At 40.5% G+C, this 24,851-nt stretch overlaps 7 protein-coding genes across 8 annotated transcripts; 6 read left to right on the forward strand and 1 right to left on the reverse strand.

The window, feature by feature from the left end:
* Positions 1-118: 118 nt before the first annotated feature.
* Positions 119-2,988, forward strand: LOC17880301 (protein ROOT HAIR SPECIFIC 17). 2 transcript variants are annotated; one of them, XM_023779020.1, is made up of 9 exons: positions 119-669; positions 755-851; positions 950-1,026; positions 1,152-1,240; positions 1,321-1,510; positions 1,596-1,777; positions 1,855-1,957; positions 2,073-2,404; positions 2,475-2,988. In XM_023779020.1, the coding sequence occupies exons 1-9, from the start codon at positions 406-408 to the stop codon at positions 2,824-2,826; spliced, it is 1,686 nt and encodes a 561-aa protein (XP_023634788.1). In that variant the 5' UTR covers positions 119-405; the 3' UTR covers positions 2,827-2,988. The 2 variants fall into 2 exon arrangements, with proteins under 2 accessions (XP_023634788.1, XP_006285490.1); XM_006285428.2 differs by having other exon boundaries at positions 755-845.
* Positions 2,989-3,084: 96 nt separating this feature from the next.
* LOC17879822 (expansin-like A2) lies at positions 3,085-4,186 on the reverse strand. The gene is made up of 3 exons (XM_006284285.2): positions 4,000-4,186; positions 3,622-3,916; positions 3,085-3,544 (listed from the first exon to the last, which is right to left on the reverse strand). The coding sequence occupies exons 1-3, from the start codon at positions 4,112-4,114 to the stop codon at positions 3,163-3,165; spliced, it is 792 nt and encodes a 263-aa protein (XP_006284347.1). The 5' UTR covers positions 4,115-4,186; the 3' UTR covers positions 3,085-3,162.
* Positions 4,187-5,670: 1,484 nt separating this feature from the next.
* On the forward strand, positions 5,671-6,482 carry LOC17878799 (dehydrin ERD10). The gene is made up of 2 exons (XM_006282669.2): positions 5,671-5,941; positions 6,032-6,482. Exons 1-2 carry the CDS (start codon positions 5,750-5,752, stop codon positions 6,368-6,370), a joined length of 531 nt encoding a protein of 176 aa, XP_006282731.1. The 5' UTR covers positions 5,671-5,749; the 3' UTR covers positions 6,371-6,482.
* A 2,211-nt stretch (positions 6,483-8,693) lies between these two features.
* On the forward strand, positions 8,694-11,517 carry LOC17877499 (L-ascorbate oxidase homolog). The gene is made up of 7 exons (XM_006283402.2): positions 8,694-8,972; positions 9,117-9,226; positions 9,511-9,781; positions 9,898-10,003; positions 10,103-10,826; positions 10,929-11,007; positions 11,127-11,517. Exons 1-7 carry the CDS (start codon positions 8,817-8,819, stop codon positions 11,343-11,345), a joined length of 1,665 nt encoding a protein of 554 aa, XP_006283464.1. The 5' UTR covers positions 8,694-8,816; the 3' UTR covers positions 11,346-11,517.
* Positions 11,518-12,693: 1,176 nt separating this feature from the next.
* Positions 12,694-15,103, forward strand: LOC111829553 (rop guanine nucleotide exchange factor 1). Its single transcript, XM_023778857.1, has 5 exons — positions 12,694-13,115; positions 13,210-13,326; positions 13,421-13,956; positions 14,038-14,391; positions 14,499-15,103. Exons 1-5 carry the CDS (start codon positions 12,881-12,883, stop codon positions 14,883-14,885), a joined length of 1,629 nt encoding a protein of 542 aa, XP_023634625.1. The 5' UTR covers positions 12,694-12,880; the 3' UTR covers positions 14,886-15,103.
* A 225-nt stretch (positions 15,104-15,328) lies between these two features.
* On the forward strand, positions 15,329-21,084 carry LOC17878142 (transcriptional elongation regulator MINIYO). Its single transcript, XM_023779440.1, has 10 exons — positions 15,329-15,562; positions 15,772-16,645; positions 16,717-16,832; positions 16,986-17,164; positions 17,291-17,396; positions 17,490-17,747; positions 17,854-18,042; positions 18,201-20,342; positions 20,445-20,654; positions 20,753-21,084. Exons 1-10 carry the CDS (start codon positions 15,383-15,385, stop codon positions 20,915-20,917), a joined length of 4,419 nt encoding a protein of 1,472 aa, XP_023635208.1. The 5' UTR covers positions 15,329-15,382; the 3' UTR covers positions 20,918-21,084.
* Positions 21,085-21,183: 99 nt separating this feature from the next.
* On the forward strand, positions 21,184-22,442 carry LOC111829658 (heterodimeric geranylgeranyl pyrophosphate synthase small subunit, chloroplastic). The gene is made up of 2 exons (XM_023779441.1): positions 21,184-21,631; positions 21,717-22,442. The coding sequence occupies exons 1-2, from the start codon at positions 21,281-21,283 to the stop codon at positions 22,293-22,295; spliced, it is 930 nt and encodes a 309-aa protein (XP_023635209.1). The 5' UTR covers positions 21,184-21,280; the 3' UTR covers positions 22,296-22,442.
* Positions 22,443-24,851: the final 2,409 nt, after the last annotated feature.

The raw sequence follows: 24,851 nt of genomic DNA on the forward strand, positions 1-24,851 counted from the left end.
CAAAAAAAAAACAACTATTTTAGACGAGTTCAACAATATTTATTTAAGATAAGAATCTAAAACAGCTAATTCGAGATAATTTAACAAGGTAATAAATATAAGTTTGGAAGGGATTCGGTGTTGGTGTGGTGTGGTTGCTGAGACATATAAGAAGAAAAAAAACCAAACTCAAAACAGAAGTCGTGGAGAGGGAGGGGGTTTGGTTTAGTTTTGAGATTAGTTTGGACTATGTCTGATCATTTCTCGGCAACCAACTTCTCTCTCTCTCGTCATCAAGAAATGACTTCTTCTTCATCCTCATCCTCCTTTTGCACTCTCTCCTTCCCATTTCTCTTGTTTTCTTCCTATTCTTTGTAGCCTAGCCTCTTTCATTCCTTCTTCTCCTTTGTATGCTGCATTAATACGATGTCGTCGTCTTTGAAGTTGAAGAAAAGAGATTATGGAGCTGAACCCGACAAGAGAAAGCTGGTCATCGCCGGAATTCGCCACCAGTTGCTACTTCTCCTTCGTCGCCGTCACCGTCTTTTTCCTCTGGTCTCTGCCGTCTCCGGCTGTCTCCTCCTCCTCCTCTTCTCATTTTCCATCCTTTCTCCTCCTCCCTTGATCCATCCAAACCATCTAGTGTCTCTGGAACCCAATCCACATCAAGCCACTCCCTTCCGTGTACCCGTACGCAATCTCCTTATCCATTTACGTAAAAGTCTTCACATTTCCAAGACCTATCTCATTCATTATCATGGACTGTGTGTTTTAGGAAAATGGCGGAACCTCCGATCGCAAGTTATGGAGCTCGAGATTGTCCAACTTCTACTATGCATGCAGCAATGCCACTGACTCCTTTCAAGGTAAAGGTTCGATCCATTTGCCCTCTACATATATATTACTATAAACGAAAGACTCTCCTTTGTAGCAATTGATTTGGTTTGGTAATTATTCAAAACGGTGACAGTTACGGATGAGAGAACACAAACCAATCGATATTTACTGATCGCTACAAGCGGAGGGCTGAACCAGCAGCGAACAGGGGTGAGATCCTTGCGAACCACATCACATATATATATATATATATACATATATGGTAGTCTTGCTATTATGCTTATTGAGATGGGGGTTTCTTTCTGAAGCATTTTGGTTCCCTTCTGCTACTGTAGATAATAGATGCTGTAGTTGCGGCTTACATTCTCAACGCCACTCTTGTGGTCCCTAAGCTTGACCAGAAATCGTATTGGAAGGACACCAGGTGTGGTGCCACCCTCTCCATGTTCCCATTTGATGTTCGATTGGTTGGTTCTAATTAACACAGCTTCGTCTGTGGTGCAGCAACTTTGAGGAGATATTTGACATTGATTGGTTCATTTCTCATCTCTCCAAAGACGTGAAGATCGTCAAGGAGCTTCCTAAAGAAGAGCAGTCAAAAATATCCAGCAGCCTACAGTCCATACGTGTCCCAAGGAAGTGCACACCCTCTTGCTACCTACAGCGTGTTCTGCCCATACTTAATAAGAAACATGTCAGCTATCCTCCAAACTAACTTGTGGCTTCGTGTCATGATCATATATACAAGTATGCTCATCTGCTGCAATCTCGATGCGCAGGTTGTTCAACTCTCCAAATTCGATTATAGGTTGTCCAACGCTCTGGATACAGAACTCCAGAAGCTGAGGTGTAGAGTGAACTACCATGCGGTGAGATATACAGAGTCTATCAACAGGATGGGTCAATTGCTGGTTGACCGGATGAGAAACAAAGCCAAACATTTCGTTGCCCTTCATCTCAGGTACACATACCAATCCCTCCTCTATCTTCGTAGCACTTCTAAGCATAAGGCTAACAGATGTGCATGTTGGTTGTTAGGTTCGAACCTGATATGTTGGCCTTCTCCGGATGCTATTATGGCGGAGGTCAGAAAGAGAGACTCGAACTCGGAGCTATGAGAAGAAGGTGGAAAACGTTACATGTGAGAATCTATATCTATATAGTATGCTTAGTTTGAATATCATATATAGTTGTAAGATCTAGTATCAACTCTTGTTAATTAATTAACTCATTTGGGTACTTGTTGCAATTTGCAGGCGGCCAACCCTGAAAAGGTACGGCGGCACGGGAGATGTCCCCTGACGCCAGAGGAGATTGGTCTGATGCTCAGAGGCTTAGGCTTTGGGAAAGAGGTTCACTTGTATGTAGCATCAGGCGAAGTATACGGAGGGGAGGATACACTGGCACCGTTAAGAGATCTCTTTCCAAATCTCCATACTAAAGAGACATTGACTTCCAAGAAAGAACTGGCTCCGTTTGCCAACTTTTCATCACGCATGGCTGCTCTTGACTTCATTGTCTGTGATGAGAGTGACGCATTTGTCACCAACAACAACGGAAACATGGCTAGAATCTTAGCTGGAAGAAGGTATAACAATTGCCTTTAAGCATCACTTACTTCACTAGTCTCTTTTCTAATGCACATGTATGTTTTGCAGGAGATACCTGGGACACAAAGTAACCATCCGTCCAAACGCAAAGAAACTCTACCAAGTCTTCAGTAACAGAAAAAACATGACATGGGATGATTTCTCATCCAAGGTCAGAAGATACCAGAAAGGTTTCATGGGGGAACCAGATGAAATGAAACCGGGAGAGGGCGAGTTCCATGAGAACCCAGCCTCCTGCATTTGTCGAACCTCTGAAGAAGCAAGAGTAAGAGCAAAAGCAAAACATCTAAATGAAGATGAACATAACTCATCAGAGTACTCAGACATTGGCAATGTCCCCATAGCCGGTAGAAGCGATTTGGATCATTCAAAAGCTGATGAAGTGATCTTCTCAGACTAAGCTCCTGTTTTCTTATACACGAACGAATCAGAATTATTTTCAATTCAGATTTTTTTTTTTTTAAACAATTTATAAATGTTAAGTTGCAAGGTTACAGCTAGAAAGAATGGTGTATATATATAGACCTTTCCTTTTGTACATACATACACACATACTCCCTTATATATTTTTATTTCTTAGCTTTCTTGTTTAAGTCTTGTCTTTATAATAGAATTCCTGTTGGTTCTTCCTCTCAGTTAATAAACAAGTCTGTTACACAAGAATCTTGCGATTACGCATTCCTGTTGGTTCTTCCTCCCAATTAATTAAGAGGTCTTGGTCGCCTGGAGTAGTAAGTCAGGTCCAGATGTGATCGTCACATGGATCACAACCTTCCTGAGCAATGTCGGTGATCTGAACGCCGGCGTCATAGGTCTTCCCAGCTACCCAGCTGGCCGGAAGAACCACCCGCTGCGACCAAACCATTTTGCCGTCGTAGCCTGCCGTCACCACGAACTTGAACTGCAGAGCTCCGGCGGGTACTTTGGCAGCAACCCACACTGCTCCGTGGCTTCTGCTCATGTAACTCCAATGTGACGAACCTACTTGAGCAATGTCGATGGCAACCACTTCGGTTTGGCCTCCTTGGTACAACAGCTTTATGGCCAAGTAGTTTGGATTTTTGCTTGACTCTTCCACTCTCACGTTCATCTTCTTGTTCCCGTAATCGCAAGGAACTCTGTTTCATGTTCAGTTCTTGTTATAACTACAAGTTACTAGTTAAAGTGAAGCAAGGAAAGTTAGGGAATCACGAACCTCTGGTATTCAATGTCGACAATACCTTGTTTGAGAAGATCTCTGTCGGCGCCAAGAACGGGCTTAGCCATTGCCCTGAAGGCCCTGGTGCTGAGGACAAGATCGGTTCGGTTGGTGTTGCTGAGGTCTGTGACGATCACGGTGGTTCCTTTGCTGCTGCAAAGAGCGGGGTTCTTGCATCTGACCTGGAAGCAAGCTCCGCAGCCGGCGCCGTCTTTGTAGATGGAAGGAAGTGCCGCCGCAATGTGGCCGGCAAAGAAACTAGTAGCCAAAGAGCCATAGGCACAAGCTCCGGCTGAAATGAGGAAAGAAACAAGTTAAAAGTTGAAAAGAAAGAGAAAAAAAAGGAAAGAAGTAATGAAGAGAAGGAATGGTTACAAGAGAGAGCAGGGGCAGAGGAGAAAAAAGATGCCTTAGAGTGGTGAAGACATCGGTCGCAGGCGTCTGAAGATGAGGAGAGGAGGAAGAAGATGAGGAAGAGAATGCCTCCCATTTTCTTTGTTTATTTTGTGTCTCGAGAGAGATTGAAGCAATACAAGTATAAGACTGATGAGAGAGTAATGAGTTGGGGGGATTTGCAATGGAAAGAGAGTGAATAAATACTCATCACTCCTAAATATCCCATCTTTTTTAGTTATGAAGAGAATTAATAATAACGGGTGCCAGATCAGTGTAACATCCAGACACACGTCACGTCATAGATAGAAGCAGCTGCCTCAAGTACGTGTGTTTACGACTCTCATATGCGACATTGACATATATTTTTTTTTTGATTGGGTTGAGTTCAATGACTTGGGGAGTTGTCGTGACCAGGAACTTATAATAAACTGTTATATAGTGTAGTATACTAGAGTATATCCTAATTCCAAGTAAGAGAGAGAGAGAGAGAGAGAGGGGTACGCTACCCCCAATAGTCCAATACGGTGGTGGATGGACGACGTGGCACTGCACCGACTCTCTGCATCACAGCTGTGCCCCCCTCGGGCCTTGTACATGTCGGTCGAGTCGGTCTCCTCTCTTCGTTTAACTATAAACTACTCTTGTTTTTTTTTTTCAACCTATACTTAACCAATTAAAATCTCGCCGCTTGTTTTCTTCTATATGTGCTTAAATTGTTGTTTTATGTATCTTTCTCTCTTCTGCTAACAATTCGGTGAATGTATCCTTACCACATCATAGATAATTAGTGATTTATTTACTCGTATTCTTGTTCTTATCGGACATGTCAAACGCTTGTTTGTTCACATGTTGATTTCACTCGTATATCAAACATTCAATATTCAACGGGCTCGTAATCAATAAACATCCCTGTGATTACAGATTACTACTAATGTGAAGATATCTTCATACTCCTCCCTCTCCTCTCTTTTTTCTTTTCTTTCTATTTCTAGATTATGTTGATCTGTCTAAGATTCTACACCAACTACTGATTTCTTTTAATGATGCATATCAAGATGGTAGGCTAATGTCTAGACTCTCTCTAGTAAAGGAGTCCAAGAGTATATCTTCTTTTTTAAGTGGTGAGTGAGGCGGTAAAGGAGTTCAATGACAATGACGAGAGAGCATGACCAAGACCAAAACCATGACCAAAACCATGAAATTTAACCCAATCCTATCCCTCTAATGCCCTTTGTTTATCTAAGCCCATCGTCTGATTAGGCCCATTCAATTAACACTCATATTCAAGCTTAATTTTCTAATTATCATGCAACCCAAACATTAATTTAAATTTCAACACTGCTTTTGCTCTCTTCATTGGATAGCGTGGACCGTCCACACCGACTATATCCCATTGGTCGGCGGAACGCAAAGTATTCGGACATGTACTATGTTTATTTTTTTACTTTCCAACAAAAAAAAAAACTTGTTCCCCTTTGGTCTTTAGAATATAGACTAGTTAGTACAATTTTCCGGCAATACCTTGGGCTAAACACGAATCTAGTGTTAAATTACTAAAAAAATAACTTGCAATTAAATAAACAGAAAAGAAAAGCTTGAGCTACTATAAAAACAGTATCGCAGGGCTTTGTGTAACTCATCAGTTCTTACATCTTGCAAAGCATAAAGTCCTGTTGGCAATTAAAAAGTGAGTGTTGAATACTTCAACTTGTTTGCGTTTTCCTAAACGATGGCGGATCATACTCGTTCTAGTGAGCAGCAGGAAGCTGATGCTGCAGCTTCCAAAGGCTGTGGGATGTTTGACTTTCTCAAGAAAAAACCCGAAGATGCACATCCTTCCGAGTGTGTCGGTGTGACCAAGGAAAACAATGAAGAGGAGAGGCCTTCTCTCGCTGAAAGACTCCACCTTTCCGACAGCTCTGTAAGCTTGATTATATACACATTAATTTATTAGCTGCATGAGAAATGTTTTTAATGACACTTGTTAATCGAGGATGTAATATGTATGCAGTCAAGTGATGAGGAAGCTGGTGTAAATGGGGAGAAGAAGAAGAAGAAGGAAGATGCTGCAGATCAATGTGAAACAGAGGAGAAGAAAGGCATCATGGAGAAGATCAAGGAGAAACTTCCTGCAGGTATAGGTCATCATGACCAAGCCAAGCCTGAACATGAGGACGGGAAGGAGAAAGGGTTCATGGAGAAGGTAAAAGATAAGCTTCCCGGAGGTCACCATGGGAAGCCCGAACTTGAACCTCATCATGAAAACGCCAAGGAGAAAGGGTTGATGGACAAGATCAAAGAGAAGCTTCCTGGTCATACCGATGAGGATGAGAAAAAGAAGGAAACCTAGTTATGATACCCTTTATTAGTCTCGCTTTCACGTACTTGCTTTATCATCTTCTTGTATTGTCCACCTTGTCATGTTAGTGCAATGCCAAACTTTCTATTTGAAAACTCTTAAATCTTAAAGAACTCATATTAGAACATGGGAGTTGTAAAAATTGAAACCCTAAAATACATATATATATATATATATATATATATATATACTTTTTTATTTTTTCATCTCTCACTTTGTACAAATTGTAAACGGCATGCTGTAGGTTTCGTTTCTCCAGAGTCCAGAGCATATATATATAGGTTTCGTTTATTCTATATAATAAGAGATATTTTTGTTGGAAGTACTTGTAATCATGAAACTCATGTTTGATGTAAAATAAAAAAAATAAAGAAAGAAACTAATGGAGTCATGCTTTGCTTTATGAGCAAGAAACGCTTAGGATTTGTTGTGGGTTCGTAAGTTTGGACTGGGGAAAGAATAAAGGGCCCAAAACGGCCCATTAGATATCACAGAGAAAAAGAGAAAGAAAGGGAAAAGGTGAAAGGAAAGGAGCAGACACGGAGAGTCTGAGACTTGTTGAGAGTTTTAGTCTGAAAGTGAAGAAAAAGAGAGAGAGAGAGAGAGAGAGAGAGACGTCTCTCACGGGAAAGAAGACAGTCTGTGTTTCCAGCTGTTGGGGGTAATAGCGTTGTTGCAGTTGGTTACCTTCATTTCATTTTAAATCCCTGCAAAAAAAATTAAGTAATACTACTAATGTTAAATGAAGTCACTAAACCAAACATCAAATTCACGGACCAATCAGGCACTCACAGAAATATATATATATATATATATATATATTATATACCTGCGGACAATATTTTTTGGTTTTTGACATCTTATTTTATATATATATATATATATATAGATGTTGACTTGTGCTAAATGAAATATATACTGAACTGATGTATACATTAAAGTGTTAATTAGGCTTCGAATGGAGAAAGCATATCAAGCAGTGCAGATCAAGCGGTTCAAGAAGATCAAGCAGAACAGAAGCAGATCAAGCAGATTTGGCGGTACAAATGCAGATCAAGTGGTTTGACCGCTACAAAATATAATTAAATGGTGAAAACCAATCAAATAGGTGTAGATTTTTTTTTTGTCAACAATAACTATAGAAAAATAGGTGTAGATTAAAAATATTGATTTTATTGAATTTTATAATAATGATGAGAAATTACTTTATTTTGAATTTTATATTGTAAATTTGTAAACATTTAATGTTATTAATTTAAGAGAATTTTTGAGATGGGTTAAATTAAAACTAATATTTACAACATATAATATAATAACATTATGTTACAACATACGTGGTGTATAATAATCATGAAAATAAAATTAATAAGTACAATATTTGTGATGCATTAAATTAGTAAACTATGATAAATAAATAAAAAAATCTTTAAAGAAATATTTATAAGAAAACTTAGAATAGTGGAGCAAAAAAATATAGTTAAACTAACAATTGTAAGAAAACTTTGAATTATTTATTATGAAAACTTTGTGATTTAAACAGTATATATTAATTTTATGAATTTAAGTTGTTTTATTTGAATTTTTAACAAATAATTTTTAGAGTGGTATATTAAATATATATATATATATATATATATATATATTTATGTGTTTATTATTACAGCATTATTTATTTAATAAAATATTAAATAAAAAAGGCAGTTCAGACATGATACGCATAAAAAATGAAGTGTTAGCAGATCATTACTTTTCCTTTGTAATTATGATCTGCAGGCAGATCAAATTTAATTTTTATTTATTTTTTTAAAAAATTAGTTTAAATATAAAATAGTGGTGAATGGTGAAAAAAAAGCAGTTCACCCGTTTTGCGTACCATCTGCTACACCATTCAAGGCCTTAATCTATAGAGAGTAAGAATTTTCGGCGCCGCCAACCCCAATCCAACTCAGCAATATCTTCTTCATCAACATTTGCGTTACGCGCTTTAATCGTATGTACTCCCAATTTAAATTTTTTGTCTGTTTCTAGCTAGCTCCAATCCCACAACTCTTCTTCTTAACTATTTTAAGATAAAAGTCGTATTTTTGTGAACTATTTAATTGCAACATACATATATTATGCATGCATCCTAATACTAATATATATATATAGTCCATTTAATTGTTTCATAAAAAAAAACTCATACGCGTTCAATCACAGCCCTTAATGGGTTTGATGTATGTATAATTACTGAGTCGGTGGGGGGTCTTATATATACTTATATTACATGGTTGAATAAAACACGGAATCAGCTGGATTGGAAAGCTTCCTTCCCCCTTTGCACTTTAAATACGTCACCGAGTCATTTCTTCCGTTACTACAAATTTGAAGCTTTCTACTTTCATCTTCCAGCTTCTTCTCCTGCTCCTCGTTATCAAGTTGATATATAAGCAGGGATATGGCGGGGTGGTGGATAAACGGTGGCGTCTGGACTATGATGATGACTATAATGGCCACGATGCTCATTTCTTTTGTTCAAGCTGAAGATCCCTACCGTTTTTTCGACTGGAGGGTCACTTACGGCACCATTTCTCCACTTGGCATTCCTCTTAGGGTACATTATTTCTTCTCTCTTTTTTTTTTCTTTCCAAAGATCAACTTTACAGAATATAATATTAATGGCTTCTTTAGTTTCGTGTGTTTCTGTTTGATCGATCATGCATGCTTGATTATATTTTATGACCATGCGCGTACGCAGGGAATCCTGATAAATGGACAATATCCAGGACCCGATATTTACTCTGTCACCAATGACAATTTGATCATCAACGTTCACAACGATCTCGACGAGCCCTTTCTCTTATCTTGGTACCCATCTCTAGATTTCCCTTTCTTTTTAGTTTCCACTTTTCTTACAGCACAATTTAAAAAAAAAAAAAAATATATTTGTGAATGAGACAGACAACTATACTAGTGTTGGTAATTGGCATGATGAGGGAGCCAATTTGCATGCACTAGTGTTGTTACGTCACGATATTATTTAATTTGTTAGGCATTATTAGTGAACACGTCAAGTTTTCATCACGTTAGTTATAAATGTCAATGATAATATAATTACTAAAACACAAAATGGTTAATACGTAATAATGAAGGAACGGTGTGCAACTGAGGAAGAATTCTTACCAAGATGGGGTGTATGGGACGACTTGTCCAATCCCACCGGGCAAAAACTACACTTATGCCATCCAAGTCAAAGACCAGATCGGTAGTTTCTTCTACTTCCCCTCCCTTGCCGTCCACAAAGCTGTCGGTGGTTTCGGCGGTTTCCGTATTCTCAGCCGTCCTCGCATCCCCGTCCCTTTTCCTGAACCCGCTGGAGACTTTACCTTCCTAGTCAGCGACTGGTTTGAACGTGACCACAAGGTACTTTTCTATTTGATTAACTAATTCTTTATATATATATATATATATATATATATATATATATGTTTGATTGATTAGGACAATATATATAACGTACTAATTAAACGCACATTCAGACTTTGAAGGCACTTTTGGATAGAGGACACAAGCTACCTTTGCCTCAAGGGGTTTTGATCAATGGCCAAGGAGTCAGTTTTTCTTCTTCTCTCACCGTCCACAAAGGTTCGTCTTTGCAAAATCTTCATACGTTCAATAATTTAGTTACGAAGACGTAATTATCTCATAGATAAATCTTTTTGTGGAACAATATAATTTATGTAGGTAAAACATACAGATTCAGAATATCGAACGTAGGGCTTCAAAACACTCTGAATTTTAGAATACAAGGTCATCAGATGAAGCTCGTCGAGGTTGAGGGAACCCATACAGTCCAGTCCATGTATACCTCACTCGACATTCACGTTGGACAGTCTTACTCCGTCTTGGTCACCATGGACCAGCCTGCCCAAGACTATGGCATTGTCGTCTCCACAAAATTTGTCGCAAAAAAACTCTTGGTCTCATCCACGATCCACTACTTTAACTCAAGAAAAACCCTCTCATCAGCTTCCGTCCACGTTGAACCACCACCTACCGATGAACTAGATTGGTCTATCAAACAGGCCCGGTCCATTAGAACAAATCTAACTGCGTCTGGGCCAAGGCCTAACCCTCAGGGATCGTACCACTATGGTCGAATCAAAATATCTAGGACTTTAATATTGGAAAGCTCAGCGGCACGTGTGCATAGGAAGCAACGCTACGCCATAAACGGGGTGTCGTTCGTAGCTGCAGATACCCCGCTTAAGCTTGCGGATTACTTTAAGATAAAAGGCGTATTCAAAGTGGGAAGCATCCCTGACAAGCCGAGAAGAGGGGTAGGGATGAGAATGGACACGTCAGTGATGGGAGCACGCCATAGGGACTTCCTTGAAATCGTATTTCAAAACCGCGAGAAGATCGTCCAAAGTTACCACCTCGATGGATACAGCTTCTGGGTTGTCGGGTGAGAAGTTAGCTAATTAATCACCCTCTTATAATATAGTAATAAAGCATTGCATTGTACGTATCTCTGATGTTTGTGAGTATATATATATATTGTCCACAGGATGGATAGAGGAGCATGGTCAAAAGCGAGTAGGCGAGAGTATAATCTGAGGGATGCTGTGTCTCGGTCCACTACTCAGGTACAATTAATAACTTTCTACATATCTCTCTTTCCCAAACCAAATACATATACAGATAAAAGAGCTAGTAAAGACATAGCATCATCATCTCAACAACGGAATGGTTTGTATATATATAGGTGTATCCAGAATCTTGGACAGCAGTATATGTGGCACTGGACAATGTGGGGATGTGGAACTTAAGGAGTGAATACTGGGCGAGGCAATACTTAGGTCAACAGTTGTACCTCCGAGTTTATTCTCCAGCTCACTCTCTCAGAGATGAATACCTATTGCCTAAGAATGCTTTGTTGTGTGGCCGTGCCTCCGACAAACACGAGCCCAATACCACTCCTTAAATCGTAATGACTATATATGGTCATACATACCAATCGTGAATGGATTAGATTAATTAGGGATGTATTCTTATTAGATCGAGTTCTTCATTCTTTTATATTTCTATAGAGAGAGAGAGATATATGTTTCATAAAATTTTAATGTTACACCCAAAATTGATAAAAAAGTTTGACTGTTTTATAATGGTTAGTGTCTGTCATGCATACAATTGTCACTCGCCTAAAACAAAGTAATTTAACCATATCAGGAGGAGATACAACAATAGTTTTGTTTTATACTTAAAAAAAAAAAAAGTTTTATACTTAAAAAAGGAGAGGATAATTTTGGATAAACAGATTGCTAAAAGATAAAATTATAGTACTAGTCAAGATGAAATAAGTCATGATCACCGGTAAAACGTCACTCCATGTTTATGGGTAAAGAAAAATAAAATGGTCAAAAGAAGTTGAAGTTGAAATTGCAATATGGAAGTAGTACAAATTACAAGGCTGTCAATGAAACGGCAATGGGGGAACGAAGAGGAAACAAAACACATTAATAAATGGAAGAGTAAATTAAAGGAAAGGGATGATGAATGAAGAAAATTAAAGAAAAAGAGAAAGTCAAACTAAATCGATGCATGTGAATCAACAATACATTTTCCGTAGCATTCTTTCATAGCGATCAGTGACATTTATTAGAGACTATAAACCCAACATTAATTAGTAGATATTAGTAGTAACAACGATTAGAATAAGAGTTGTAAATTTTAATAAAAAAAGTAATCGACGTGGATATTGTTTAGAGGCGTTGGAGATTACTACAGAGAAATGAGAAAACGAATAGGTAAAAGGCACGTGGCGGGGAAGGTCACGAGGGACGAGGGTAAAGATTAAAGAAGACATATGGTGTAGTTTTCGGTTCGAGAGAGAGAGAGAGAGAGACTGATCTTTAAATCCGACAAGGAATGCTTCTAGTCCACACAATGTCAGGCTTTTGTTTTTAATATTTTTATTTTTTATATATCTCTCTGCCCGCTGCTTGCTGCTTAGAGAGGTTCTCACAGTTACACAACGCAACAAACAACGCTCTGCTGCTGCTGATCGTGAGATGGTTCTCTTATAATATATCCAACGGCTAATATAAACAAGGGGGCGCAAATGAGAACGTCCGTGGGATATTATTAAGAATCGTTGGCCGTTAAGTCTTTTCCACGTCTACTTACTTTTCCTTCTCCCAAAACCAAGAGAAGAAGAAGACCGTCACTTAACGGCGGCCGTGAGAGTTGGGACGACGAGAGAGAGAGAGAGGAGGAAAGGAGTCATTTTTATTTTTATTAACTTTTAGTAATATCTCTGCTGCTTTTACTCTTTTTTAATTAATTTTTTTTTGTCAATCAAACAAAAAAAAAACCATCATCACATCCACTGCCTTGCTTCCTCCTCCATCTTACTTTCTCTCTGTCAGTCTTCTTTGAGCCAAACAAACAAATGTGGATTCTTTGAGCCGTTTAGTTGTTAGATCTCTGCCTCTAGAAGAAGAATAATAATAGTAAGGGATGGGTAGTCTATCCTCTGATGTAGAAGACGACGGAGGCTCTTCTTCCGAGAGATGCGGAAGCTACAGTCCCAGCGCCGACATTAGCGAGTCCCAGAGTTCTACCAGCTTCGACGCCGACGCCCCCAACCATTCCTCTCCTCCCCGAGGATTTTACTTCCCTGCCCCGGTTATGCTTCCTGTGATCGGTGGCAAAGATGTCGTCTGGGATGACAAACCTGACACCCATTTATCCGGTACCCCTCCCCCCCCCCCTTCTTCTTTTACTACGCCATTCATTAACTTTGCCTTTCTCCTTTAAAAATGTAATTTGGCATTTCCCGGTGATAGAAATTGAGATGATGAAAGAGAGATTTGCTAAGCTACTTCTCGGAGAAGACATGTCAGGCGGAGGCAAAGGGGTTTGTACGGCGCTTGCTATCTCCAACGCCATCACCAATCTCTCTGGTCAGCTCTCTCAATCTCCATTTTTGTTGCTAAGGGGCTTCTTCTCGTATGTATTCATCATCTCAATCCCCCCCCCCTTTGTTGGATTTTACAGCCACTGTCTTTGGCGAGCTATGGAGGCTTGAGCCCCTTGCCCCTCAGAAGAAGGCCATGTGGCGCAGAGAACTCGAATGGCTACTCTGTGTTAGCGATTCCATCGTTGAGCTCATTCCTTCCATTCAGCACTTCCCTGGAGGCGGAACTTATGAGATCATGGAGACTCGCCCCCGTTCTGATCTCTATGCCAATCTCCCTGCCCTCAAGAAGCTCGATGCTATGCTCATCGATATGCTTGACTCTTTCTCCCATACCGACTTCTGGTATACCGATCGCGGTATTCTTCTTGGAGAGTGCGACCAGGATTCCTACAATTCCCCTGCTTCCTCTGGCCGCCCTTCCGTTAGGCAGGAGGACAAGTGGTGGCTCCCTTGCCCTAAGGTTCCCCCTAACGGTTTGTCTCAAGACACTAGGAAGAAGCTGCAGCAGTGCCGGGACTTTGCCAACCAGATTCTCAAGGCTGCTTTGGCAATTAACAGCGGCGTGCTCGCCGAGATGGAGATTCCTGACCCTTACTTGGAGACATTGCCCAAGGTATGCTGCTGAGTGCTCAAGGTTTCCCCTGTAGCTTTTCTGTGGTTGGCTCATTGAGCTCTAATTTTATACTTTCTGCAGAGCGGCAAGGAATGCCTTGGAGAGATCATCTACCACTACTTAACCGCAAACAAGTTCTCACCAGAATGTCTCCTAGACTGTCTTGATCTGTCATCGGAGCATCAGACCCTTGAAATCGCCAACCGGATTGAGGCTGCTGTCCACGTTTGGAAACGGAAGAGTGGGAGGAGCCACAAGAAGCAGGCAAAGCTAAAGCTTTCTACATGGGGTGGCAAGGTTAAAGGCCTTGTAAATGACACCGAAAGAAGTGATTTCCTTGTGCAGAGAGCCCAGACCCTCTTGCAGAGTCTGAGGATCCGCTTCCCGGGTCTTCCCCAGACAACGCTAGACATGAACAAGATTCAGTACAACAAGGTATAATAAGTTCGTTCAAAGGACTGTAATCTGCTGGTTGCAACATGAAACAATGCTTAAATAATTCTAGAGTCTCTGTGTGTTTTTTTGTTTTTCTGTTGTTGCAGGATGTAGGGCAATCAATTCTGGAGAGTTACTCGAGGGTGATGGAGAGCATGGCATTCAACATCATGGCTAGAATAGATGATGTGCTGTATGTTGATGACGCCATGAGAAAATCCATGTCAGCCACGGAACCGCTATCACTATTCAGCATCAATGGACTCGACGCTCAGAAAGGGTTCTCAGTGCAAAGCTCGCCTTACGGATCCCCATTTGCAACGCCTTCCCTAAGTGTAGCATCTCGGAGCCCGAGGAGAGCACCACCGCTGTATTCAGTGAAGAGGAGTGGGACGAGAGAGAAGGGAGTAGTGGGGGAAACGGAGAAAGCATGGTCGTATGCAGGGAATTTGAGTTCAAGAAGAGTAACGGGAGTGACACCAGAAAGAGATTAAGGTTGAAAATAGTAAGAAGAATGTAAATGGAATCGATGAGGGTCGTAGAGACTGTAGTTGTTTTGTCCGACTACGAAGAGTATGGTGATAGCAACAACAACAATGTTTTATCTTTTGTGGAGTATGTGTATGGGGAATGTTGTTAACATAAGAGAGGAAAACACACAAGTCCCTTAGCTCGTTAAGACTGATTGATTCATTCTGGTCAAGTCCTAGAACTCGATGCTCATCACATAATATTTTTAATCATGTTCATGAAAAACTCTAATTCTGAGAAACTAGTATACGGAGTTTGTAGAAGAAAAAAAATGTATAGCAGGATTAAAAGTTGATGATCCAAAAATATTTTTAATAAAAAAAATAAAAATAAAAAAAAAGAAGAAGAAGAAGAGAAGGGTTTCTATTTTTTTTTTGTGTAATTTTTCCTTTTTCCAGTCAACATAAAAAATACGCAGCGAAGAAGAAGGTTTAGAGAGAGAGAGGGAAAGGGTTAAGTGATGGAGCAAAGTAGCGGGAGAGTCAATCGGAAAGGACCCAACGTCTTGGCGACGGCTTCGAGCCTTGTTGGGAGCATCGTGGAGAAAGGTATATCGGAGAATAAGCCTCCAAACAAGCCGCTTCCCCCAAGCCCCACTCTTCTTTCCTTCCCCGTCGCTCGTCATCGTTCTCACGGACTCGTAAGCCAATCACATCTTCTAGTCGCAGTTTCCATCTTCACTTTGTTTTGCTTCTTCTAGATTTTGAGGATTGATTACTGCTTTTTTTATTATTATTTACTACTCGGCGGCGCGACTCTACAATTTCAACCAACTTGTTTACCGTAGTCCCTGACCTTTACTTCAGCTCTTCAATTCATCTTATTAGATTCATTGTTTTGATTCTGTAGCATTGGGCTCCTGCGGGGACCTTAGCACAATCTAATGACCATGAGGAAGAAGAAGAAGAAGAAGAAGAGCGTTTCATGAATGCAGCTGCTTTTGCTAAACCGCTTCAACGAAAGGAGAAGAAACACATGGACCTCAGGACGTGGAAAGATATGGTCTCTGCATCCACATCTGGCCCTAAGGATTCAAGGAAAGTTAAGATCATTACAACAACTTCGCTCTCTGTTGCCTCCCCCGACGTTCCCACTACTTCCCCCAACACTTTACTCGTTAAACCTGCCAGGGCATCTGACCAGAGAGAGTTTCTTTCTCAGAAATCACCCTTTAGTAATGATCTGGGAACCGAGGAAAATATTTCGTCTAAGGCTTCTACTCCCCTAGCTGTTTCTTCCTCCATATCGAATGGACTTGGGACTAGACAAGCCTCTTCGTGTCTTGAGAGTGATATTGATGTAGAGAACCATGCAAGGTTGCAGACAATGTCACCCGAAGAGATTGCAGAAGCACAGGCTGACTTATTGGACAAAATGGATCCTGCATTACTAAACATTTTGAAGAAACGAGGTCAGGAAAAAATGAAGAAGCGAAAGCATTCAGTGCCTGGGGTTTCCATTGCCGAAGAGGCAGCAAAGAATTCTAGAACTGAGGCTCATTTTGTCACTCCTGAAATTCTCTCACGACAAGGCCAGGCGGTTACTCCATCTACTTCTCTAGTGATGCCGATACTAAAAGAAAAATGTGTGGTGCAGAAGTCAGCGTTAGCCCAAGGATTCTTGTGGGATGCATGGACTGAGAGGGTTGAGGCAGCCAGGGACTTGAGATTTTCTTTTGACGGGAATGTTGTTGAGGATGATGTTGTCTCAGCAGCTGAAACTGGTGAGTAGAACAATACAACTGAAACTCATGACAATTTTAGGGTGCTTATTGCTTACGCATTGAATGTACAGGTGAAAAGTGGTCTAGCGTTGGATCTGCTGCTGAACGTGACTTCTTGAGAACTGAGGGAGACCCTGGGGCAGCAGGGTACACCATCAAAGAAGCTATTGCTCTCGCACGGAGTGTGGTATGATTGCCACATATTTTAGTTCTGATGACAAAGAATGGTTAAATTCTTTTTTGCCTCCATCTCGGCTTATGCTGGAAAAAACCTGTAGGCTAAGACTTCGGGATTTCGTTATTACTGCTCATTAATTTGTATGTATTATTGATATGTCAGATTCCTGGGCAAAGATGCCTTGCTTTGCATCTGCTTGCATCTGTACTCGACAAAGCTTTGAACAAACTTTGTGGGAGCAGAATTGGCTACACAAGGGAAGAAAAAGATAAATCCACTGATTGGGAAGCCATCTGGGCTTATGCCCTTGGACCGGAACCTGAGCTTGTCTTAGCATTGAGGTAATCTCCCTTATGGGTATAATTTTTTTTATTTTTTTGAATAAAGTGAGACTTATTTGTTAAGTTACCTCCCATATATCATATATTTTTTGGTCTTATCAATATAAGTCTCTTTTTCTTCTATAGGATGGCTCTTGATGACAACCATACCTCTGTTGTTCTAGCAAGTGTAAAAGTGATTCAGTGTCTACTGAGCTGTTCTCTTAACGAGAACTTCTTTGATATCTTGGAGGTATAGTTGATTTTTACTCACTTAGAAGATGTTATAGTCCTCATAGAACGTGATCTATGTGTTCAAACTAATAATTTCTATTTCCGTTTCCAGAACATGGAACACGGGAGGGACATCTTCACGGCCCCGGTGTTTAGGAGTAAGCCGGATATTGATCTTGGCTTCCTCCGTGGTTGCTACTGGAAGTATAGCGCTAAACCTTCGAATATTGTTCCTTTCCGTGAAGAAATCATGGAGGACGGGACAGAGGATACGGAAACTATTCAGAAAGATGTTTTTGTAGCCGGACAAGATGTTGCTGCTGGTCTTGTCAGAATGGATATCCTTCCACGAATTTATCACCTTCTGGAGGTGAGATCACTATCTATGTGTAAATAAGAAAGGAAAATTATTCTTTTTGTGTTGCTTTACCGGTTACTTAGTTTTCTGGATCTGTCTTTTATGTTTATCATTTCAGACAGAACCAACAGCAGCGCTAGAGGACAGCATAATATCTGTTACTATTGCGATAGCAAGGCATTCTCCAAAATGTGCAACTGCAATCTTGAAGTATCCCAAATTTGTTCAAACAATTGTAAAAATATTCAAATTGAACAAAAGAATGGACGTTCTTCCTTCTCAGATCAATTCTGTCCGTCTCTTAAAGGTAATACGGTGCACTCATACAAAATTATCTTGGAGGTTTTTATATTCATTCGTCTTTGATGTTTTGGACAGAACTTTATAATACAAGTTTGTTAAGCTATCAATCCTCAGAGCTATTATAACCTTTGTTTTTCTTTCTCTCTTTTTGATTTCACTAAGGTGTTGGCCCGGTATGATCAAAGTACTTGCATTGAATTTGTGAAGAACGGGATTTTCAACGCCGTTACGTGGCATTTGTTTCAGTTCACCTCCTCTCTTGACTCATGGGTAAAGTTAGGGACGCAGAACTGCAAGCTTTCATCCACTTTGATGGTTGAACAGCTCCGGTTTTGGAAGGTCTGTATCCATAATGGCTGTTGTGTATCTCGCTTCCCAGAGCTATTCCCAGCTCTGTGTCTGTGGTTGAATTGTCCATCATTCGAAAAGCTCAGGGAGACAAATCTCATCAGCGAGTTTACTTCCATGTCTAAGGAGGCCTATCTTGTCCTTGAGGCTTTTGCCGAGACACTTCCTAATATGTACTCACAAAACCTTCCACGGAAAGAATCGGGGACTTGGGACTGGAGTTATGTTAGCCCTATGATTGATTCAGCACTGAGCTGGATATCATTGGCCCCTCAATTACTCGAGTGGGAGAGAGGAATTGAAAGTGTCTCTGTGTCCACTACTTCTTTGTTGTGGTTGTATTCGGGTATCATGCGTACAATTTCCGTAGTCCTTGAAAAAATCTCTCCCCATGGAGAGGAAGAACCTCTACCATGGCTGCCGGAGTTTGTTCCAAAGATTGGCCTTGCCATCATCAAGCATAAGCTTCTTAGTTTTTCCGTTGCAGAAGTAAGTAGGTGTAGAAAAGACTCTTCCAGGTGTGCCTCTTTTATGGAATTTTTGTGTTTTCTAAGAGAACGATCTCAATATGATGAACTAGCATTGGCTTCTGTGAGATGCCTTCATGGGTTAATGCGGACTATCGTGTCCATCCAAACTCTGATAGAATCTGCTAGATCTAAGATGAAAACTCCTCATCAGGGAAGTATTTGCACTAGAGACGAATCTGTGCTTGCAAAAGGAATTCTGGCAGAGTCTCTGGCTGACCTAACATCCGTGTCGAGCTCTTTTAGAGATTCTGTTTCATCGGAATGGTCCATTGTACAATCCATTGAGCTGCACAAACGAGGCGGACTGGCCCCTGGGGTGGGACTTGGTTGGGGAGCTAGTGGTGGAGGGTTTTGGTCAACCAGAATTCTGTTGGCACAGGCTGATGCCGGTCTTCTGAGTCTCTTTCTTAACATCTCGCAGATGGACGCGCATAATGATCAGGGATCTGTTTGCTTGATGGATAAAATGAACTCCGCTTTAGCTATGTGCTTGATTGCAGGTCCAAGGGATCATTTACTTGTGGAAAGAGCCTTCGACTATGTCCTCAGACCACATGCTTTAGAACACCTGGCCTGCTGTATCAAGTCAGATGAGAAAACCATATCATTTGAATGGGATTGCAGCGAGGAGGATTATCGTCGTATGAGCAGTATGCTTGCTTCTCACTTCAGACATAGATGGTTACAGCCAAAGGGAAAATCTAAAGCTGAGAAAGGAGTCGATGGGGTAAAGAAGGGCACAGTTGGTTTGGAGACTATTGATGAGGACGGTGAAATGCCAACTTATTCAACTCCGGATCAAAAAGTAGACTCTTCGAGCATAGAGTGGGCTCACCAGAGAATGCCCCTACCTCCACACTGGTTTCTCAGCGCCATTTCAGCAGTCCACAGTGGTAAAACCTCAGCAGGACCACCAGAATCCACAGAGTTGCTTGAAGTCGCGAAAGCTGGAGTTTTCTTTCTTGCAGGACTTGAGTCCTCGTCTGGGTTTGGATCGCTTCCGTCTCCTGTTTTGAGTGTGCCGTTGGTTTGGAAGTTTCACGCTTTGTCTACCGTGTTGCTTGTTGGAATGGACATCATCGAAGACAAGAACACTAGGAATTTGTACAGTTTTCTGCAGGAGCTCTATGGGCAGGTTCTTGATGAAGCGAGGCTAAACCACCATGACATAGAGATCCTGAGGTTCAAGTCAGACATTCACGAGAACTACTCTACTTTTCTGGAGATGGTTGTGGAGCAGTATGCTGCAGTGTCATATGGTGATGTACTGTATGGCCGACAGGTATCGATTTACTTGCATCAACGTGTGGAATCCTCAGTACGGCTTTCAGCATGGACTGCGCTCTCCAATGCCCGTGTTCTTGAGCTTCTTCCGGGACTAGACAAGTGCTTGGGAAAAGCAGATGGTTATCTTGAACCGGTTGAGGTAATAATTTGCTCCCCAAAAAGAAAAAGAGAGGGTAAATAGTGTTGAATAATTGCATCTTGATGAGTATTGACTAGACAAATTTGGTAAATTGATTGGCAGGAAAACGAGGCAGTCCTAGAGGCGTACCTGAAGTCATGGACTTGTGGAGCCCTGGACAGAGCTGCGGCGCGAGGATCAGTAGCCTTTGCAGTTGTTGTGCATCATTTATCATCTGTAGTATTCTGCAAAGAAGCCAAGGAAAAAATATCCCTGCAGAATAAGATAGTGAAGTCTCTGATGAGAGATTTGTCGAGAAAGAGGCATCGTGAGGTAAGTTGAATGAAATCCCTGGCCAGCTAAATGAGCATGTCTTGTCGGTATGAGGTGTGAGGATGAAAATAAAAACGTGGATAAAAACAATGTTTCAGGGGATGATGCTGGAACTGGTGGGGTATAGGGTTGGAGACGCCATGGAAGAAAGGAAGGAGAAAGAGAGAAGATTGGAGGTGTTGAAAGAGGCGTGTGAAGGGAACTCGTCCCTGCTATCGGAAATGGAGAAGCTCAAGTCCGTCGCATTATGTGGAAGAAGGTGAAACCCGAGTGCCAGTGGGTGTCATCATAGATAGTAGCTATGAGCGGATTGAAAGAGAATGTGTTGTGTCCATTTCTTTTCTCTTAAAATAAATTAATTTTGAGCTGTGTAATTAAATCCAATCCAATCCAATCCAATCCAATCAGTCCCCTCTGTGGGTTCTCCGGATTCTGACAAAGTGCAATTAACTTGGGAGTAGTGGCATCAGGCACGAATGCGACGTTGTCTGTCTTAGCAAACCATATCTATCTCTATCACACAAAGTTTGATTATTATATTATTGTATCTCTATCTCTAGTTGACATTTTTAGTACCAGGGATCATCTTCTATCACTCAGTCACTCTATTAGACAGATCCGAGGCGATGTTGCTTAGTGCTTCAGCGACACCATTAGCGCCGAGGTTGTGTTTTCTTGCAGCGGAGAAACCGGTGAATCGTCGCCCTATGAGGCTCTCAGGGGCAGCAATTGGGTCGTCATCGTCGTCGACGAATTTCGATCTGAAGACGTACTGGGGAACTCTGATAACGGAGATCAACCAGAAGCTGGACGAGGCGATACCGGTCAAATACCCTACGGGGATCTACGAGGCCATGAGGTACTCAGTGCTCGCACAAGGCGCCAAGCGTGCCCCTCCTGTCATGTGTGTGGCTGCCTGCGAGCTCTTCGGTGGCGATCGCCTCGCCGCTTTCCCAACCGCATGTGCCCTAGAAATGGTGAGATTGTTTTCTTTTAAAAAGAAATTACAAAAGTCTTTTTGTGTCTTGTTGTAATTGGAAATTGAATCCCACCAATCATCAGGTCCACGCGGCTTCGTTGATACACGACGACCTCCCCTGTATGGACGATGATCCCGTGCGCCGAGGCATGCCCTCTAACCACACTGTCTACGGCTCAGACATCGCCATTCTCGCCGGTGACGCCCTCTTCCCGCTCGCCTTCCAGCACATTGTCTCCCACACCCCTGCAGACCTTGTTCCCCGACCCACCATCCTCAGGGTCATCGCCGAGATTGCCCGCACCGTCGGCTCCACTGGTATGGCTGCTGGCCAGTACGTCGACCTTGAGGGAGGCCCCTTTCCTCTTTCTTTCGTTCAGGAGAAGAAATTCGGAGCTATGGGTGAGTGCTCTGCCGTCTGCGGTGGCCTCTTGGGAGGTGCCTCTGAGGATGAGCTGCACAGTCTTCGAAGGTACGGCAGAGCCGTTGGGATGCTCTATCAGGTGGTAGATGACATGGACATGGACAAGGACAAGGACGCTATCGAAATGGCACAAGAGCTCGAGGACAAGGCCAAGAAGGAGCTTCTAGTGTTCGACAACACCCTTGCTGTTCCTCTCCACACCTTCGTTGACTACGCTGCCCACCGTCTTTTTCTCTGATTTTGGGCCTTCAACGGGCCTTTCGCCGTCCTTATGGACTTCTCTATCTCTGTAACTTTTATCCCACTACTTGGGTTGATTGATTAACACGTCTAATTATCTTCATCGTTTAACTTAATTTACATGTCATCATCCCTATATTTCATTTTTGGCCTAGTTGATTACTTCTTCTTTTACTAGTGGAATTGTAAACTGTTTAAACTAGCAAACATAAAAAAGAGAGAAAAGACTTTTCATTTTAGACTACGTACATTACATACATGCCAACGACAAATCCTCTAAAGATAAATGTGACGATTAGTAGTAAATAGTTGTAAAGACCTAAGCCAAGTCTGTATATACGTATATTTCGAAACTCTTTCAACTATTATTAATGGTTGGCCATCTTATCCAATATATACATCTACGTCATTTTCTACACTATCTATATATGATCTCCACGTTTTATATATATATATATATATATATGTTCCATAAGAAAGAAAGAAAGAAAAAACAAAGAATTATTATCAGTCTCTTTCGTTCGGGTTCGGATGGATTATCACTAACACTTTCCCTAGAATTAGACGAGGACCGTATAATAATAATAATAATAATCCTGAGTTTGCGTACAAAACGTGTCTATTGACTATTGGACGTACGTAATGAAGTATTTTGTGCCAAATCTCTAGCTAGAAATATATATATTCGTAGGTTATCTGTTTACTCTTCAAACATACAAGAATTGCTTTCATGCTATTTTTTTAATTTATTTCTCAACTAAATTATCTACCTAATTATGTTTGTACAAACTAATTCCACATATACTTATACTTCACTTATATCAACATGCTGAATTATGAGTACTGGATCATATACTGTATTATAAGTATGTAGGGCGCTTGATGAAGCACATTTTTGTTACTCTATATTGAACGAGCAACTTTGGTCAATATTTGATAGCTGCTGAATTATACATACATCTCAACTGCTAATTTTATTTTGGTTAAGAGATTTTTTTTTTTCTTTCCTTAAACGTGTAGGCTTATTACAACTATAAGTCTATATATGAGAGAGAGACATCAGAGAATTTGATGTCTCGATACAATGAATCTCTATTATATACTACTAGAATTTCACATTAATTTGTTTTAAAAAAAAATTTAATAGAAAAATGAATAGATCGTGTAATTAATACTAACTTGTAACTACATAAAAATAACGAAATCTGGCTGATGATAACTAACAACATGTAAATATATATAAAGAGTTTTATTAAATTGGCCGTGTCCATTATAGCATGATCCTTGACCGACTGGTGTGTGAGTTGATCATTAGGGTTTATTCTGGAAATAATTAAACGTTGTTAGTTAAGAATATCCGTAATTTTCTTGTTTGGTGATAATACATTATATATTTTCTGCGTTGTGTGGTGATAATATAATCTAATTGATCTGACATATACTAGCGTTTAGTCGTTGAAACTTAAGTATATCTTGGTACTTGAGCTGAATGAATAAATAAATAAATATACACAATGCATTCCCCATATTTTTATTGCTTAATGACGATATGAATAATGATAAAACATACAAAGAAACTTGGCAAGCAAACCATACGTTAAGAGTTGATGAGACACAAAATATGCATACACACTCGCGGGGTTAATACGTATATAAGTAATGAATGAGGATTGCATTACCAAACGCTGCTGTTTGGGTTATAGAAATTACGTCGACAAGAGAGACCCGCGGGTAGGCGTCCCATTTGTGACCTTTGGTGAGAGTAAAAGGGCAACACTCCACGTGGGATCGGATGGAATGAAATGCAGCGACATGTGCTGCCACATCCACTGCGACCAAATCCCTTTTATTAATTAATAGTAATACTTCTAAAGTTGAGAGAGTTTTTTTTTATTTTTATTATATAATGAGATGAATTAATAACGACGACCGAATCAAAGAGGGTTTATTCCTTTTTTATCTCTGGCTGCCGCATCTCTTAATCATCCTTCACTTCTGCTGCTGCCTCTGGTCAACTCCTTCCTTCCTCGACATCGTCTACTACTAGTAGCCCTATCGGAGTATTTTAATAAAAACGAAAAAACAAAAAAATATAGTCAATAAGTACTATAAAATAAATATATATATATGTATATCCAACCTAATAAATCATTCGAGCGTGGCATTGCACTGCATTACTACGACCAAGTGCTGTAAGATATCGTGATATGCGTGGGTGATATTAGTCATTTTCCTTACCACAAAATATATTAGTCATTAAAAAAAAGCATAAAAAAAGTAAGTGCTGCATATCCGTTTTGGTATTATATATGACAATGAATATATGCGTGTTTTTTAATTTATCGTTATATAGTTAGTTAGTAATTTAAGAGTATGTAACTCCAAATTATTATTATAACGCGCATTTTTTTTTTGGTTTGGTATATATACATACAAGCAGGAGGAACCATGCATGCACCACGTTTTTTTTTTAAAGACACCAAATTTTATAGAGACATACCTTAACAAAAAAAGGCAGCTAAGGATAGGGTTCCAACAGGCAACAGCAGGAACT

The sequence above is a fragment of the Capsella rubella genome, unplaced genomic scaffold, assembly GCF_000375325.1.
Source record: "Capsella rubella cultivar Monte Gargano unplaced genomic scaffold, Caprub1_0 scaffold_7, whole genome shotgun sequence".
In the NCBI taxonomy this organism is placed as follows: Eukaryota; Viridiplantae; Streptophyta; class Magnoliopsida; order Brassicales; family Brassicaceae; genus Capsella; species Capsella rubella.